Source organism: Tachysurus fulvidraco, chromosome 18 (assembly GCF_022655615.1).
Source record: "Tachysurus fulvidraco isolate hzauxx_2018 chromosome 18, HZAU_PFXX_2.0, whole genome shotgun sequence".
Lineage (NCBI taxonomy): Eukaryota > Metazoa > Chordata > Actinopteri > Siluriformes > Bagridae > Tachysurus > Tachysurus fulvidraco.
Window position 1 is genome coordinate 7,785,530 of NC_062535.1, and position 19,693 is coordinate 7,805,222.

A 19,693-nucleotide genomic window follows, 5' to 3' on the forward strand; every position below is an offset into this window, starting at 1 on the left:
TTCATTGTAAATTTGAACAAAAGTTTTAAACTCATGGTATCTTTAGTATGTAACCATGGTGAGCCATCATTAATGTATTCAATGTTAGAGATTTAGGCACTTATGCACTTGTGTATGTATGTATGTATGTATGTATGTATGTATGTATGTATGTATCTATCTATCTATCTGTCTGTCTGTCTGTCTGTCTGTCTAGAAATATCATGAGCTGGTTTCCAATTGAGTCTCACAGCAGAGGATGAGGAATTCTTCTGTTTTTATGTCTTCTTTTGTATTTTATCAGTAGTTATGTAAACATATTGCATGTGAGAACGTTGATTTCTTTCCAGTCTAAGAAATGTCCAAGATCGAAGGAGCATTTCATAACAATTTATTGGTTGTACCTTGCACACAGATGCATACTACTAAAAACCTATGAAAAGTACATTATACCATAAACCAATATGTCATGTGTGGTAATGTGTACCGTTGCAAAATGCATAGAATGCCCAGCTTATGAAAAACCTGAATTAATTACCTGATTGAAATTTATATGATAAGAATCAAAATAGAATTTTCCATTGACCCCTGACCCTATATAATAATAATATTTGTCCTTTTTTCTTCTACTGTCTCTGTAGCACGGTCATCTTTCCGCATCAGCCTTCATCAGCAGCAGTGTTCGCTCCTTGCAGCTGTTGTGCCTCCAGCAGGCAAATGCGCTGAAGTTCTGTACTGAACTCCTCTTTGAGATCCTTGTGGCTGCTCAGGAATCTACGGATGCTCTGGAGATTCTCCTAAACAAAAAGAAATGAGGATCAGATAGTTTAATTAAATTTCCCAACTACAATAAAACATTTTTTCAGCAAAAACCTATCAACAATATAGATTTTATATAAACAGTAGAAGGATTTATACTATGGTTCTATCAGACAAAGAGACAAAGAGATGGTTACAGAATTGTAAGTCACTGTCTCGAATTATTATAATGATCAGAACCTACCAGAGGTATGGCATTTCTCTCGAGTTCACTGTTGTTTAATAGGTCTTTCAGAGATTCCCTCAGCAATTCCGTTTCACACTGGCTGATAGATTCAATCAATAATCCTTCCACTGTGGCTCCATCCACACTGTCTACCCCTGGGATGTGCAATGACAGATCAACAGAAAACATCTACAAAAACAAAAATAACAGTTACCTAATTATTTATACTCCTGACCTTGTTTGTATTTAGCATTTGTATTCCAGAATAACGTTAGCATTTGTGTCACATCATGTGAAATTTTGGCATTAGATCATATACAACAATATAAGACAAATCTGGCCCTCCGACCAAGTCAGTCCGACCATCTGATCAGTATAAGACTGAAATACTGAAAGAGGTTTAATGCAAATAAGTGTCATTTTGCCGCAATAAAGTCATTTAATCATGCATCATATGCCACCAGAGAAGCAGAACTAGCCTTTATTTTACATACTTCACAGCTATGACGCACAGTCAGAGTTACATGCACGTGTAACGGTTACAACAGAACAGTGAAAATCTTTTCTTCACATATCACATAAGTTAGGGTCAGATCACAGACTCAGCCACAATACAACCCAGAGCCATAAGTGTTTGAGCCAACCAAGTAGTCTTAAAGCCTTGAGTGTCTACTTTCATATGAGCCATTAATCAAGACTGTAAAATGTGACATGACAAAATATATATATATATATATATACATACACTGCTGATTCTGGACTCTGGACTAAAATAGGTGCAAATTCCATTTTTTTGTATCTGGGGAAAAAAGTCCATTCTTGTAACTATCAAAATAAACAAAATGCTATTTGCTTAATCATTTATACTGTATCATCACCTGATATCACATGTTCATTAATATACTATAACACCAAGCGCACTACGTTACAGTGTACGATGTCTTGTAATAGTCATGTTACTAGGCAGATATTACATGCATTAAAAACCACGATGTTGATGATTGACACTTTTATGTAGTGTTGTTTTGTCTTATACCTCCTGGATCTGTTGACCTGCTGCAGCCACTTCAGGGACATGGCATAAAGTTAGTAACAACTGCTCCAGGCTCTTCTGAAAGTGTGCCATCCACTCATTTGAGACCTGCATCTCACACGAGTGCATTAACTCATTCCTACAGCGGATGACCTGTGGGGAACAGACGGACATCACATGTACATCGGCCAAATGGACAAAATGTGTTCGCACGTCTTCACTACAAACAAATAAACTCAATGTAATCTGAAGTCATCAATAACGTCATCGTTATAAATGCAGACATTTTCTTCAGAATGTTTTATTATCCTATAAAGATAATATATGTAATGTTACTTTGCTCATTCTTAACTGTGTGATTCCACAAGTGTGCGTCAAGCATAAAGAGATATGTACAACATTGTTTTACCTGAGTTACGACGGTCGGATTGATAAAGCTGAAATGGTCACAAAAGTGGAGAAGGTTAAGCAGTGCAGCTGCATCACATTGGTCTGCTCTGGATAAATGTTCCAGCCCACGTCCCATATAAGCCTGCACAATGTGAGAACAGCTATTGAACATATTCAAATCCGAATGACCTGAGCTGTTGAACGTGATAAGGGGAGCCACTTCATTTAACACACAAAGTGAAGTCATACTGGGTCATTTCTGCCAAACTGATGGCCTTCTTTAGTGTTTTCCTCTTTTCGTTCCTTTTTAATAAGCAGGCAGACTTACAAGAGAACCTGATGGACTGTAATTAAGAAAGCAGATTTAGACAGACAGACAGAGAGAGAGAGAGAGAGAGAGAGAGAGAAAGTCAGAGAGAGGAGAGAGAAACAGAAAAAAACAGAGAGAGAGAGAGAGACAAAGAGAGAGGGAGAGAGACAGAAAGAGATAGAGAAAGAGACAGACAGACAAAGAGTGAGAGAGGCAGCGAGAGACAGACAGAGAGAGAGAGAGACAGAGAGAGAGAGAGAGAACAGAGATAGAGAACTGGAATGCAGAAATAGAGGTACTGCCTTTAAGTACAACCAATTCAAGATTATCATCACAGTCAAGTAACCTGTGATGCAAAGGGAGTTTGCAGTGACATACAGAGGTGAGAAAACAAGAATGTGGGTCACTGACAACATGGACCTGAGCGGCATCTTACAATGATCTTTGAGACTTCTATAACACTCACTCAAGATCTACAACAATACACAACCACTTCACACACTTTACTGCAACCCACCTTTGCCAGTTCCCAGTGTTGAGTCGGCCACAGCCAGGGTCTGCAATTTCCCCAGTTGATAGTACAATGTGGTTTAGTGTGGTGTTTCAATATTTCCATTCTCCATTCAGTACAGATGTGACAAGCAGATTCAAACTGGAAAGAATAGCACAAAAAGACAGAAGTTGTTTAAATGAATATTTACTGGTTTAATCCTATTTGGAGCTCTACCAGTATTTACTGCTTTAACAAAATTAGTGTTTTACTAACTGTGAATTGATAATTAATATAAAAGTGAGTGAGCGAGTGATGTGACATATGGCTAAGTACGGTGACTCATACTCAAAATTTGTTCTCTGCGTTTAACCCATCCAAAGTGCACACACACAGCAGTGAACACACACACACACACACACACACACACACACACACACACACACACACACACACACACACCGTGAACACACACCCGGAGCAATGGGCAGCCATTTATGCTGCAGTGCGCGGGGAGCATTTGGGGGGATTAGGTGCCTTGTTTAAGGGCACCTCAGTCGTGGCTGGCCCGAGACTCGAACCCATAACCTTAGGGTTAGGAGTCAGACTTACAGAAACAGAGATATTTTTGTAGTTCTGTTCATTTCTACATGGTGTAACAGGCATTTTTATTAGTAGTAGTATTATTATTTTTATCAGCATCATCATCATTATTATTATGGTGGCTTGTAAAAGCCAATATTTTGTTTTGCTTATTCTTCTTAGACAAAAATTTATCAAGCCTCGTCCTAGAGCCTTCGAGCCACAAGCACCAAAATCGGATATGTCGTAGATCCTGGTCTGAGGTTTGTTGCTATTACTTTTCTAAGCGGTCCTAGTTCCGGTACTCATGGTACCAGGTCTCAAAATGGCCTTTTTTATGCTATAGACACCCATTATAAAATTTAGAGGTTTATAACTCTGCAAGCTTTCGATCTATCTACACCAAACTCAGCCAGATTCTTTAGGTTGATGCTCTGGACGAAATGTTTGAATTAGGGTTTGAATTTGAAAAGTATTGGCACCCTAGCAAACCGGCCTTTGGGAATACTTTTTCCGACAAGCCAACAGCAAAGTTTGTCAAGTCTAGTTCATATTATTATTATTATTGTTGTTGTTGTTAATAATAATAATAATAATAATAATATTATTATTATTATTATTATTATTATTATTATTATTATTATGAATAAACCAGTACCTGATTTCCCCTCGGTTTACAGTTGCTTCTGCAAATCTGTCCTCTTTGTAAGACAATGTTGTTATTAACAATTGCGTTGTGAAAACTCCGCATTTCGCTGTCTAAAAATCCGCACAATCCATCTTTAACTTTCAGGAGGCAAAAACCTGCTTTTAACCAGTTTTTATATCCAACTTCGTTAAGACGTACAAACAAATCTTCGTGAACCATTTCTGTCTGGTTATAAAAACCCGTCAAACTCGTCTCTATACGTAAAATAAGTATATAAAGGGTAAAGGTTTCGTTTTCTTTTAAAAGACACTGGAGTCTTATTTATACACAAAGCGCTTCCGCGTTAGAAATAATGCATTGTGGGAAATGAAGTCAGGAACAACCTTCTCCTTTCACACGTTCATTGGTTCTGTGGTTTTGTGGTTTGTAGCCGGTGTGTGGTGGCTGCGATCAAGCACCTTTGCTCATTTGCGTCTTTTCTAAACATCTAATACCCAAATAACTATATGCTGATTTGCATATGCATATTCATAGAGTTGTCGTGCTCATTTGCATAGCAACATTTCCCGAGGAAGGACTATATATATATATATATATATATATATATATATATATATATATATATATATATATATATATATATATATATATATATATCACCCTATATATTACCATAAGAAGGACAATATTCATAATAACATTTATAATCACACCTTCCAGTGTCACCCAAATGAGGATGAGGTTCACTTTTGAGTCTGGTTCCTTTCAAGGTTTCTTCCTTTTCCATCTAATGGAGATTTTCCTCACTACAGTCACCTCATGCTTGTTCATTAGGGATAAATACAAACACATTTAAATATATGTAATATTAATCTTGAATTTTCATATCATATTAATCTTTGTATAAAATAAATAATATAATATAATATTCATTCATTCATTCATTTTCTACCGCTTTTATCCGAACTTCTCGGGTCACGGGTCACTGCTCAGGGATCTCAGGCGTCATCGGGCATCAAGGCAGGATACACCCTGGACGGAGTGCCAACCCATCACAGGGCACACACACACACACTCATTCACTCAAGCACAATCACACACTACGGACAATTTTCCAGAGATGCCAATCAACCTACCATGCATGTCTTTGGACTGGAGGAGGAAACCGGAGTACCCGGAGGAAACAGCTAAGGCACGGGGAAAACATGCAAACTCCACACACACAAGGAGGAGGCGGGAATAGAATCCCCAACCTGGAGGTGTGAGGCGAACGTGCTAACTACTAAGCCACCGTGCCCCTCATAATATAATAATAATAATAATAATAATAATAATAATAATAATAATAATAATAATAATAATAATAATAATAATAATAACAATAATAATAATAATAATAATAATAATACAACTTTTGCTCTATATTTCTTATGTTAAGTAAATCTGCCTTGAGACAATGTCCATTGTTAAAAGCGCTATACAAATAAAATTGGATTGCATTGGATAAAATAAAAAGGATTTGGACAAAAACCAACTGCTATGATGTGAGCTGTATGGAGTACAGGGCACTTACCAATGTCTGTTCAAAAAGTCTCTAGATTTCTGTGTATTCAGGCCACAAAGTGGAAAACATGAATCCTTCTGTGTTTGTCTTAGTTTAATAACAATCTAGACAGCTGTTCTTACTGATATGTTTGATCCACAAAACAGTGAATTGTACTTGTTCGGAATTAAAGAAGTGCTTCGTTATTTCTCTTGTTTATGATGTGAGCAGACATTTTGAATTCATACTGGGAAAATCAAGTCTAAGTTGTTTCGCTGTTAATTCATCTTAGCTCAAGTTAGTCCCAACATACACTGAAAATATCTTCTGAAACCATACTCTATATACGTTTTCACATGACAGCAAAGATACTAAAAAGGTAACTCCCTTGAACTCCCTAATTAATAAATCATTTGTTCAAATTTTACTATACTTAAGTTTCATTTTTATTCTTTTTTCCACTATACTGTATCTATCCTTTACAGATATCTAACCTTATTTCAGAACTGTACTGCAATTTATTTATCTCTTGTTTAACTCTTATTAACACTCTCTGATACTAACACAGCCATACAAGCATTTAACTGCATACTGTGTATGTTTATGTATGTGACATGTGAAGAAATTGTATTTTTTTTATTAAGCTTTATTGTTTATCACTCACATGATAAATTCACGAGTAGCACGTAAATCACAAGCAGCTCTACTTAATTAAATAACCATAGCAAATTCAATAGCATGAGTTAGCTATTGAAATTTATTTCTTTAGCTTGAATTTTATTAAGCTTTAGTTAGCTATGGAATTAATTGAATTTATGAATTAAATTCAATAGCATCAAGTAGAAAAAAAAACTCACAGAATTCCACCCATTCATTTCATTAATTTATTCAAAATTCCACTGGATCTATACAAGATGTGCCAATAAATACGAGATATTTTACTTACAGCTATTTACACATGTTATTTACATAAACAAAAAAGCTTGTATGACATTCTATGTGAAATGAACTAATTCACTTTGTTTTGCTTACTACCATAGTATACAAAAAAAAAGAACAGATATAAAGCAGACAAAACTACAGCGTTGAAGAAAAACAAAGTGAGCTTTAAACAGTGTGTCACGATGTGAGGTTTATGCTTCAAGAGCTTTTTTAAAAAGATGCTACAGGTATGCTGGTGATGTCTGTAATCGGCTCTCTGGGAGATGTCGCTTGTTTGTCTAATTGTCTGTGCACCTGATGATGATTGTAAAAGGATGATTGTGTTGCCATCCTGTAGAACACAGGGGCATGTGGGTAATCTTTGGTTTGGTTGAAGACTGTATTACAACTGTAGCCCCTGAAGGATTGTCCTTGGTTGGCCGCAGCTGGATGGCGGCTATAGCCCAGTGTCCGATATGCGACAGTGTATGCATTGTTGCCCGTGTAAGAGCTGGTAGTGTGTATCGGAACTTCTCTGGTTCTGTATACTCCAGCTCCATCCATTGGTCCAGGGTACAAGGAACCTGTGATTTGATTATAATTCACATTAGCACATTTGAAATGAAATGCTCAAGAAATATCAGGCTATTGTTAAGTGCAAATCTTAAGATAAAGATTAGTTATTATAATATTTAAAAATTTGTTTCAGATCTTATCTCAACACTCAATGCAGCTAATTAAATGCTTAAGAATTAGACGATAAACTGAAGCCAGTGTTTTAAGAATATTAATAAAATAAAGGATTTAGCACAACTTACCGCTAGCTCGCTGTTGGCCAGTGTTAGCAATTTTCTGCCTGGCTTGTCCGCTGTCAGAGTCACTGTCGTTAGAGTCGCTGTCTCCTTTACCGCTGTCCTTGATGCTCGTCTGATCAACAGATCCGATTTCACTGTGAATTGAATAACAATGTAAGCCGAATGCACATAATTGCAGTGACAGCCATGCCAAAGTTTGTATGTTTAGTGTATGTGAAGATAAATTCAACAAACCTCGAATGAAGTGTGTATCTGTCTCCTTGCCAAACGGAAGCGGGCTCAAGCTGACCTTTAGTCAGGAGAGGTCGAAATATCTAAGGAAAGAAATTGACAGTAATTAAAAAAAAAGTTTCTATTTTTCATTCTTTTTTAATACATTAAAATGGAAGTTATAGCATTTATTCCTGAGCATAATACTTACCTTACTGTCAGAATCTCTGCTTTGTTCATCTTCATAAGAGAAAGATGATTCATCCCTCGAGGAAGAAATCTGCTCAGTAACTGTTACACTACCGCCGGAGAGGCTGCTGGAATCTGTCGAGTCGATGCTGTGTGTTGGTAATTGAGTTTGTCTGAAGTTTTGCCTAGATATTTTACTGATGGAGCTGACATGCCTCTGGAAGTTCCAGCGTGATAGTGCAACGACCACAATAGCGGCCAGCAATACAGCACAAGCAGCACCCAAAAGCCCAATGATGATGAAGGAAACATCAAATTTAGGCCTGTTTTGTTTCTGACTTGACTCAAGAACCACCAACACTTGTTCTTCTATGGGCATGGCATCCGAAACCACAAAGCGTATTGAGGCTTTGTGAACAAGAGGTGTTCGGCCATGGTCGCTTACTGCCACTCTGACATGCAGTGTTTCTCCAAGTCCAAGTGCCAGGTTATGCTTTAGTGCCATTTCACCTGTATTTTCATTTACAGCAAACAGGAATGCCTCATCCTCTATTATGGTATAGGAAAGCTCTGAGTTCATTGCATCATCATTATCACGTCCCTCGAGTTTCAGGGCCACGTAACCAGCAGGAGCGTTGCTTGGTAAAGATATGTTTGCTGAGCCATTAATAAACATGGGGTAAACAAAGAAGGGTGCGTTGTCATTCTCATCCACAACCCTGACCTTGACCAGAGCTGTGCTCGAGAGAGGCGGGGAGCCACCATCTGTGGCTTGGATGGCCACTTCGATCTGCTTTACATCCTCATAGTCCAGAGACTTCATTGTGTAGATAGTGCCAGAAGCTGGGTCTACAGTTAGAAAAGAACTCGCCGGGACGCCATCAACATCATTTTCGAGAAGCTTGTAAGTTACCTTGCCATTGGCTCCTTCATCAGGATCACGAGCTACCAGAGAAGCCACGTAGGATCCTGGTGCTTTGTTTTCCATCACTGAAATTTCGAAGACAGGTTTACTGAAGGATGGAGCATTATCATTCTCATCACTCACTCGGATTGTATACTGGGAGAAAGTTTTAAATGGCGGCGAGCCAAGATCTTCTGCTATGACAGTGAGGTTGTATTCAGGAATCTTCTCCCGGTCCAAAACAGATGTGGTGACAATCATGAGGTTGTCTCCGTACGCCTGCTGGAGTTTGAAGTGCGCGTGTCCGTGTAAACTGACGCGCACGTAGCCATTTGCGCCGGAGTCTCTGTCCGCGGCGCTCACTAGCGCAACGAAACTTTCCACCGCAGCCGCCTCTGTGATGTACGCCATGTCTCCACTCCTCGAAGCCATCGGCTTAATCGTGACTTCTGGTGCGTTATCGTTTACGTCCACGATATCGACGGTGACCGTGCAAGTCGACGGAACCGAATTGTCACCAAGATCATACGCCCTTATGTGCAGGTCATAAAATGTTCTCGTTTCGAAGTCGACCGAAGACTTTAAGACCACCGCTCCACTAATGGGATCAACATCAAAGGTGCTTTTGATTTCGTTGGATTCGCCTTCTGCAAAATCGTAGCGCACGTCCCCATTTACGCCATGGTCTGGGTCGAACGCTTGAACTCTAAGCAAAAGAAATCCAACAGGTGCGTCTTCGTGCAGCTCGACTCTAATCGCATCATGCTCGAACTGTGGACTGTTGTCATTAGAGTCCAAAACTTTTACGCGCACGGTCACAGATCCAGACTTTGGTGGACTTCCGCCATCAACCGCAATAACTTGAAGTGTGTAAGACTCTTCAAGCTCCCTGTCAAGCTTTTGAGCAAGCACAAGCTGTGCAAACTTCTTGCCATCTTCACCTGTACCCACCTCAATATCAAAATGACTACTGTTAAAAATCTGATAACTTTGAATGTAATTGTTTCCGACATCTAGGTCGGTGGCGAGTTCTATGGGAAAGCGTGCGTCCAAAGCCGCGTTCTCTGAAACCTCGAGCCGTGTCTCGTCACGTGGAAATACAGGAGCGTGGTCGTTAATGTCTCTCACGTGGATCTCGACGTGTATCAGGTGGAATTTTTCCTTGGAGAAAACCACCACATCTGCGGAGATCAGGCACTGCGTAAAGGAGCCGCACAAACTCTCCCGGTCAATGCGCTCTCCTACAGTAAGCAGCCCGTCGCTCTTTCGCATGCGAATCAGTGATGCATTGCCCTCTTGCATGAACCGAAAGCTCGTGTGTGGGTCTTCGGACAGGTCGATCTTCAGATCCATTGAAAGATTTCCGATAAAGGTTCCTGGTGCGTCTTCTTCATACGTGTAATACTTTGTTGTTGTGCCTCTCACTGTCCATACGGCAAAGATCACAACTAAGCTCAAATTTAGTAGCAACTTTATAATCTCCATCTCTGAATAAGTACGTAAATACTTAAAAACGGTCAAAAAACATTTAAAACGGCTTCAGTGCTCGCGCTTGGAGACTCCTCGCGTTTCAGTCGATGTGTAGATGGTGTGCGCAAGGACTGCGTTTAAACCATGCATTTATGCAAATGAGGTATCCCACTGACCAATGAGCTTGCTCGGATACACCAAAAGGTATTCGACGTCATGTGCAAACTTTGAGGAACGCAAACAAATGTGCACCATTTATTTTTTTTTTACTAACAGCCTCCTTATGTTATAGCAAATTGTAGTGCCAAAATTAGGCTCCGTTTGCTTTTGTATTACCAATTTGATTGGCTTTATTCCCAAAGAGTATCATATTACACTTATATGCTTAAACTTAGGCCTAAACATATACATATATACCCATCAACAATGAATCAACGCTGCTGATTTATGATGTATAGGTTTACCTGTCTAAAATATACACAGCTAATATTATGGTATAATTTTTTAGTTATACATCAATAATTTGTGCCAAGTTTAAAACCTTAACTGACACTCTCTTTGATATTTTAAACAATTATTTAGATATCCTGCTTGAGACAAAACGTTTGTGCACATTTTAAGGACAAGAAACGGATGGGAGACAAATAAATGTATATTGTAAGTATGTTGACAGAATTAGAGATTTAGCGCCTTGTGTGTGTGTGTGTGTGTGTGTGTGTGTGTGTGTGTGTGTGTGTGTGTGTGTGTGTGTGTGTGTGTGTGTGTGTGTGTGTGTGTGGCAGGTGTGACCGTGCCATCTGCCAGACGGGGGTAAAGCGCGAGGTGTGAAGATGTTGCGCCCTGTTGCTCCTCACACCTTACTGAAGCGCAGCCCCTTAACAAGATATTCTCAGACAGACTACATCATGGAGAGGAGGGAGTGCGGAAGCTTATTATATTAGACTGGCTGATTTAATTAATGTTCTTGTGAAAAATGTTTATAACCTTTTAAGCAATTAAACAAATACATTCACAAATTCCTCCCAGATGTTTTTTTTTCCATTTCCCTCTGCAAGGAATACAATTCTCCCTTATTTCTGATGCTTTTAGTAAACATGACTTAATGACTAAGTAAACTTAATTCTGGACTTTGTTTGATTTGTTGAGTTCTGCTTCTTTTATCATCTAAACACAGACCACCATCAACGGCTTTTTAGAGCATGCCAAAAGACCTGGAATGTCTGAAACTGGAATTATGCATTAATCTATGTTCATTTTTTTAACACAAGTGAGATATTGCACTATGATTTGCCCCTATTTTATTCATTTGGTTTTGTCTCTTTATGAATAGCACGCCTATAAAATATCCACGTGCAATCAGATCTTGTTCATCACATTAATCAGTGTATTTTTGGCTTCAGTCATTTATATTAATTTGGTCTAATTACAGGCAAATATACAAGCTAAGTAAATGGACTATAAATGCAATATACACAGGTAAAAAAAAACACTTTTCAAGAACAGGTATAAGCTCTAATGCGCATACATCTGGATTTAAAACTTCGGGATTTGGAGTGAATGGCGCTTCACACAAAACAAAACCAGTGCTTTATGAATCGACTGGACTTTGTTGATTTAACACTGGGGATGTTCAATAGACTCAAATGGGACTAATTGGCAAGCATGCGGAACTTCCGGAGCACAAAAGATTCTTTTAATGCGGTTAGTGAACGCAAACCAAGTCATTCAGAAAGACTGCTTGAGTGTTCGACTTTAATTAACTAACACACACACACACACACACACACACACACACACACACACACACACACACACACACACACACACACACACACACACACACACACATATACCCATATACACACACACCCATACAAACACACGCACGCACCCACCCACACACACACACACACACACACACACACACACACACACACACACACACACACACACACACACACACACACACACACACACACACACACACACACACACACACACACACACACACTCACTGAACCATACTCTTTGGACATTCCTTTACTTGTCAGATGTAAAGCTCTATTGTCTGCGCACGTCTCATCCCGACAGGATGCCGTTAAGGGTAATTGCCTCAAAAAGCCTCAGCACGTTTTAAACATGTTCAGCAGATTCAGTGCTGCCTGCAACCTGTCACCAGCTCGCCATACGGTGTCCGAGTGGGAACCCGTTTGCGTTGTGTGGATGGATAATTAAATAAATAGAAATGAAATATGACATCTTAATTTATTCTTAGAAACAAGTCAGTTTTTCCACCTTAGATACAAATTTCTGGTAAAGTTTTTGGAAAGTTAGATTTTTTCAGTCTTATTAATCCATCCATTTGTTTTCTATTTTCTGTATCATGATTAAACACAATATCATAGGGAGCAGTCTATCCCAGAGAACTCACTGCACAAGGAGGGAGACACCCTGGACTGGGTGACAACACTAACACAGGGCACAATCACACACACACTCACTACAGATATTTTAATAGATGCCAATCAGCCTACAGAGGAAACCCCAAAGGTGTGAGACAAGCTTACTAACCACTAAGTCACTGTGCCTACTGGATTTTCTTATGCCTACTGTTAAACCTTGTATAAAAATGGATGGATGGAAACACTACAGTGAGAGATATTTCAGAAACAAATGTATGGTGCGTGTGTGAAATGTATGATTTCATTTTTACAAATGTATGGTGCATTGGAGCATGAAAAATATACAGTGTATAAAATATAGCCGGAAATTGTGGATACCTGAATATCATACCCATATTTGATTATTTTTTGTTACTGAACAGACACACACACACACACACACACACACACACACACACACACACACACACACACACACACACACACACACACACACACACACACACACACACACACACACACAAAAATGGATATACAGTGGTATGAAAAAGTGTGTGCCCCTTCCTGATTTTTTTTTTTTGCATGTTTGTCACACTTTAATGTTTCAGATCATCAAACAAATTTAAATATTATAAATCAAAAGATAACACAACATTCAGTTTTTAAATGAAGGTTTTTATTATTAAGGGAAAAAACAATCCAAACCTACATGTTCCTGTGTAAAAAAGTGCTTGCCCCCTAAACCTAGTAACTGGTTGGGCCACCCTTAGCAGCAAGAAGTACATTCAAGCGTTTGTGATAACTTACAATGGGTGTGTCACAGAGCTGTGGAGGAATTTTGCTCCACTCATTTATGCAGAATTGTTGTAATTTAGCCACATTGCAGTGTTTTCGAGCATGAACCGCCTTTTTAAGGTCATGCCACAGCATCTCAATAGGATTCAGGTCAGGACTTTGACTAGGCCACTCCAAAGTCTTCATTTTGTTTTTCTTCAGCCATTCAGAGGTGGACTTGCTGTTGTGTTTTGGATCATTGTCCTGCTGCAGAACCCAAGTTCGCTTCAGCTTGAGGTCACGAACAGATGGCCGCACATTTTCCTTCAGGATTTTTTGGTAGACAGCAGAATTCATGGTTCCATTTATCACAGCAAGTCTTCCAGGTCCTGAAGCAGAAAAACAGCCCCAGACCATAAAACTACCACCACCATATTTATTGTTGGTATGATGTTCTTTTTCTGAAATGCAATGCTACTTTTACACCTTCCAAAAACCTTTGTCTCATCAAGTCCACAGAGTATTTTCCCAAAAGTCTTTGGGATCAAGATGTTTTCTGACAAATCTGAGACAAACCTTTACATTCTTTTTGCTCAGCAGTTTTCGTCTTGGAAATTTTGCCCAATCTCTTTTTTATGGTGGAGTCATGAACACTGACTTTAACTGAGGCAAGTGAGGTCTGCAGTTCTTTGGGTGTTCTTTGTATGAGTTGTTGCTGCGCACTTGGGGTAATTTATGTCTGCTGGCCACTCCTGGGAAGGTTCACCACCTCAATTACTTTCTTTCTCATTTGTTCCTGAATTTCTTTGGATCTCGGCATGATGTGTAGCTTTTGAGGATCTTTTGATCTGCTTCATTTTGTCAGTCAGGTCTTATTTAAGTAATTTTTGACTGTGAACAGGTGTGGCAGTAATCATGCCTACTGTAGGCATGGGTAGAGAAATTGAACTCAGGTGTGATAAACCACAGCTAAGTTATGTTTTAACAGGTGGGGCAAACACTTTTTCACACAGGGCCATGTGGGTTTGGATTTTGTTTTCCCTTAATAATAAAAACCTTTATTTAAAAACTGCATGTTGTGTTTACTTGTGTTATCTTTGACTAATATTTCAATCTGTTTGATGATCTGAAACATTAAAGTGTGAAAAAACTTGAAAAAAAAAAAATCAAGAAGGGGGCCAACACTTTTTCACACCACTGTATGTTGGCAAGAACACTTTTTTGTTAACAACCCTACATTTGTGCACATTGTACTGTGGCTAGGACAACTTACTTTATTCTTAAGCTCTATTTTGTTTTATGTAGAGCCGTGGTCCAGGAGAAACCCTGTTCTGTGTCAGCTATATATGGTTGAAATGACAATAAATGTGTCTCGACTTGACTTGAAGCTGGACAGCCAGAATAGTATTTTGTTTATGTATGTCTTTTCTTCCCTTCACTGGAACTTAACATCCAAACCTGTTCCAGCCTGTTCCCTTTGCACAAAGCTAGCTTCATAACAACATGGTTTGCCAAGGATCACCCACTTCGAATGTTATCACACTATTCAATGGATGTTATCAGTGGTTAATGGGACCATCGATATGGTCCAGCTGGGGCATGCTGTGGCTACTGGAAGGCTCAGAAGGTTGTTATCATCTATCAAATGCTCAATCAATGATACAACTACAAGAGAAGACTCCAGATCCACACAGAGGAATCCAGTTCACCGGGAATCCAGTTCACCGATGACTGGACGTTGACTGGATAACGCGGCAACGTTGGACACTTTCATTCGAAGCGGGTGCAAGGATGATGAAGATAGAAGAACTTGAGTGTCCTATACAGAACCCTGACCTCAGCCCCCCCGAACACCTTTGGAATGAATTGGAACGCTGACTGACCATTAACTTCATCACCCATATCAGTGTCTGATCTCATTAATGATCTTGTGGCTGGATCAACTCAAATCCCCACAGCTGTATTACAACATCCTGTGGAAATCCAAGTTCAAGTGCAACATGTCGTAATCCTTTCAGACATCCTCAAGGATTTTCATAGGTCTAGTGAGGCTGTGCTGTGTTAGAAAAGAAATAAATAAATAAATATAAACTGTGAAAAAAAAAGCCAGAGAGATTTCAGCTCAGGAGCTAAGAGGATGGAACAAACATGGTTTTGAGATAAAAGTTGAAAAGGGGTTGAAGTTGTCCGCTCTGATTTAGGAATGTAGGCTTCAGAGAGAAAGAGAGAGAGAGAGAGAGAGAGAGAGAGAGAGAGAGAGAGAGAGAGAGAGAGAGAGAGAGAGATTGACATGCTTGTTCTTATTTGGAGCTTCTGTGAAAGAGCTTAGTGAGGTTAATTGTATTACATTAAATTAATTATCCGCCCATCAGATACTTTATTCCCAGAATTATCCGTAGCAAGGATGATACGAAATCGAAGTCAGGTGAAAAATGGCCAGCAATTTACTGGAATTTAGACATGATTAATTTTTTTTATTTAAAGCTCTTACATTTAATGCTAATTAATGATGGTCATTAAGGCAATGGGGCTGTAACTAATCCACAAGTGTGGATTTGAGGATAATCCAGCTATTAAGTAAGCTGCCTTAAAAGATTAATGTGCCATTTTTCATCAGTCTAGCTGAAAATGTCCAAAACCTGCTAATGTACTAATGTCAACGTCAGACGTTTAGCCAGTTTAACCTCTATGGTCACATTTATTTATTTATTTATTTATTTATTTATTTATTTATTTATTTATTTATTTATTTATTTATTTATTTATTTATTTATTTTTCAAGTCAATTCAAGAAGCTTTTCTTGTCATTTCTACCATATAAAGCTGGTGCAGTACATCGTGAAAAGAGAGAACGTTCCTTCAGTACCACGGTGCTCCATGTGTGGAGACCTACCCATGATCGAATCTAGCAATGGATAGCACTCGATGTGGTAAGAAGCAATGGCACATCAGCTCTGTATGTGGCACTGATATTGACAACATGAGATCTATTTTGGGACTAAGCTAGAGAATTAAACAGGAGTTTGGTGTCTGGCTGAGGTTTCATGTGACCTCAAATTGCATGCGGTTTGACACGTCGGCAGGGCGCTAAAGCCAGATCACAGACGCCATTAGTGCCTTGAGCGGTGGCTCTAAGCACATTAGCGCTCAGTCAGTCAGGATGAGCCAAGTGTTTAGGTGTGAGTGCAATCAGATGTGTTGATTTGAGGAGCTGATGTGTTGCAAAATGTAGACTGAAAAAGAGACACTTGCTATTATTTGTAAAAAAAAATAAATAAATAAATAAAAAGAACTTAATGTAATGTACAGATTGGATTTGCAACGCAATTTACACCGTTTCTACACAAGTTAGGTAAAAGGTATTGGAATGAAAATAATATTTGGTGGTATGCACAAGCAATGAAACTTTTCAATGAAAAATAGTCCTGTAATAATCATGTAGTCTCCATGTAGAAATTCCAACAACATCTCAGCCTTGAACCTATCACACCTATCATACCAAAGATTTAGTCCCATTTTATCATTTTACACACGTCCGAAATCCTTTGTCACATGAAATATTTCCCACAAAAACACTGAATTATTATTATTAAACGCAGTAAACCACTGCAAACTGAACTGAATTACAAATCTATTCTCCGGCATGTACGGATAAGAAACTGTACTATCTACACTAAGTCCTATAATAAATACAAATTTCCTGGTAACGTTTTGAAGAAGAATCGTTTAATTAAAGTCTTCGTAGGATTCAATAATCAATTTAAACGCTATCTATACGTTTATTACATTTTGCACAGAGTGGACTTTCGTATCTTATGTTCATGTTATTTATACTGTAGGACATTACGTTTCACTGGCTGCTTTAACGTCGCTGGCTAAGCAAGTCTTGCTTATAATGTTATCTATGTGTGTTCTTAAGGAGTGAAATACATGTCACCTCAGAGGTGGCACAAGGACAGCTGGAGTTTTACCAAGGTGACACATCATTCGGGCCTTTTGTGCTGAGCTGAAAAGCTGGATTAGTTTGAGTAAAGGACTAAAGTGACAAATGGGAGGGTGTAAGTGTGTTTGTGGACAGCAGATGGGAGGATGACATATCGAGACGGGACACCCACATACTTAACACCTTCGATTCTGTGTGTGTGTGTGTGTGTGTGTGTGTGTGTGTGTGTGTGTGTGTGTGTGTGTTTAATGAAGGAATCAGTGACAGAGTATAAGAATACAAATGCGACAGATCGAGGAGATTCTTTGGTTGCCGTGCCAACGTATAGTGTGTTTAAGCACCTTATAACGAACCTAAATCTATATTTCAGTAGTTCAGCAGTTACCTTTCTCTACCGTGGTCATCTTTAGTTCGATAACTTACCACACATGACCTTTATCACGTTTCCCCCATGTGTTAGCATGTTTATCGATCGGTTTCATGAGTCATAAAGGCAAACTGCTCAGTAATTTTTAATGCTTAGATGTCAGTAAAGAATATATTGTGTTATATAACGGATTACTTATGATACAAACAACATCATCATCAACAACAAAACATAATGAAAGACTTAGTTCGATAGAATTACCAGAAATTTCTTGATAAACCTGCACAGCATTTACTTGATATTAGTGATGACCTTTTTTTTTTTTTAAAGCAAAGGGTCTTCACACCTCAGCCAACCAAAATGCTGCCAATTGCTTAGCTGTTCCCAGTTGTTACTTACCTAATGGTCTGTCCAGTAATCTGTCTTTTTTCCTTCTGCTAAAACTTTTGTTCATGCATTTCACTCAAAACCTTATTTTTAGTTTAAGAACCCCAACAAAAAAAGAAGAGAAACTGAAGCAGGTTTAAAGCAGTTATTGTGATCAAAATGTTTTATCCCAACATTAATTCCACCTTTATTCCACTTTAAGTTAGTTATAATGCTATAAAAATAGACATTAATTCAATATTTACTGTTGCTCGATCTCACTTTCTATCTTTTAATTAGTTCTTGTGAAAATACTCACTTTCCCAGACACATCGGGATAGTTGTTATTTCTACTTTGCTTTGCAAGTGTATTCTTTAAAATCCAATTTTATTTTCTGTGAAACAAAGCGTCATTTCTTCCCATTGTGCTACATCTGTAGCAGCATTGCTAGAAAGTTTAGACTAGAATCTAAGAAAGGCACTTGTATAACAAAGAGCAATTATTAGAGACAGTTTGTACATATCAAATATTTTTTGCTCTCACATGAAAAATTAATTTGTTTTAGGATGCAGATTGCAAAATATGTACGACTGTAATTAGCTCCCGATGGAATTGATGAGTTCAAAAAAGACATCTGTGTATGTGTGGTGTGTGTGTGTGTGTGTGTGTGTGTGTGTGTGTGTGTGTGTGTGTGTGTGTGTGTGTGTGCGTGTGTGTACTTTGAATTAAGAAGAAATTGAGAGGGACAACACAAACAAAGCACAGGATCGCAGCAAGACCATTTCTGAAAGCAACAGGAGATCAAAAGAAACATTAGCATGCCGAAGTGCAGCATATACAAACCCATCCTCCTCCACTCCGACGCTCTCTCTCGCTCTCTCTCTCTCTCTCTCTCTCTCTCTCTCTCTCTCTCTCTCTCTCTCTCTCTCTCTCTCTCTCTCTCTCTCTTTCTATCTCTGTCTGTCTGTCTGTCTCTTTTTTCTGCCTCCCCCCCCCCACTCTCTCTCACACACACACACACACACACACACACACACACACACACACACACACACACACACAAATCTGTCTGGAGGCTGAATAAACACTGTGTCCTTGTTTATTCTGTTATTTAAAACTGTAACGCTCAAAAATGTGTTAAATTGATATTCAAATATGCATGTGTGTGACTTTAGCAACTAGATCACAGCAGAATGCTGAATGAAAGTGCTGACTCATACAAGGTATCCCATACATCTGAAAATAGGTTGGAGATTGCTCACGGACCTGCAAATAAAAGGACAAAAGACGACAATGTCATCGTCATAGAAACGTAGGGGTTCAAATTGCCTCAGTTTGTAATATAAGAAAGCAGTGAGTCCTGTGAGACG

At 38.8% G+C, this 19,693-nt stretch overlaps 2 protein-coding genes across 3 annotated transcripts; both read right to left on the reverse strand.

Annotated features, from left to right (window-relative positions):
- Positions 1-349: 349 nt before the first annotated feature.
- LOC113648671 (uncharacterized protein CXorf38 homolog) lies at positions 350-4,769 on the reverse strand. 2 transcript variants are annotated; one of them, XM_027155964.2, is made up of 7 exons: positions 4,428-4,769; positions 3,215-3,349; positions 2,407-2,529; positions 2,001-2,150; positions 1,710-1,763; positions 983-1,153; positions 350-776 (listed from the first exon to the last, which is right to left on the reverse strand). In XM_027155964.2, the coding sequence occupies exons 1-7, from the start codon at positions 4,635-4,637 to the stop codon at positions 639-641; spliced, it is 981 nt and encodes a 326-aa protein (XP_027011765.2). In that variant the 5' UTR covers positions 4,638-4,769; the 3' UTR covers positions 350-638. The 2 variants fall into 2 exon arrangements, with proteins under 2 accessions (XP_027011765.2, XP_027011767.1); XM_027155966.2 differs by lacking the exon at positions 1,710-1,763 and having other exon boundaries at positions 4,428-4,767.
- A 2,263-nt stretch (positions 4,770-7,032) lies between these two features.
- LOC113648983 (protocadherin-8-like) lies at positions 7,033-10,566 on the reverse strand. The gene is made up of 4 exons (XM_027156535.2): positions 8,119-10,566; positions 7,932-8,011; positions 7,701-7,831; positions 7,033-7,466 (listed from the first exon to the last, which is right to left on the reverse strand). The coding sequence occupies exons 1-4, from the start codon at positions 10,483-10,485 to the stop codon at positions 7,114-7,116; spliced, it is 2,931 nt and encodes a 976-aa protein (XP_027012336.2). The 5' UTR covers positions 10,486-10,566; the 3' UTR covers positions 7,033-7,113.
- Between the last annotated feature and the right edge of the window lie 9,127 nt (positions 10,567-19,693).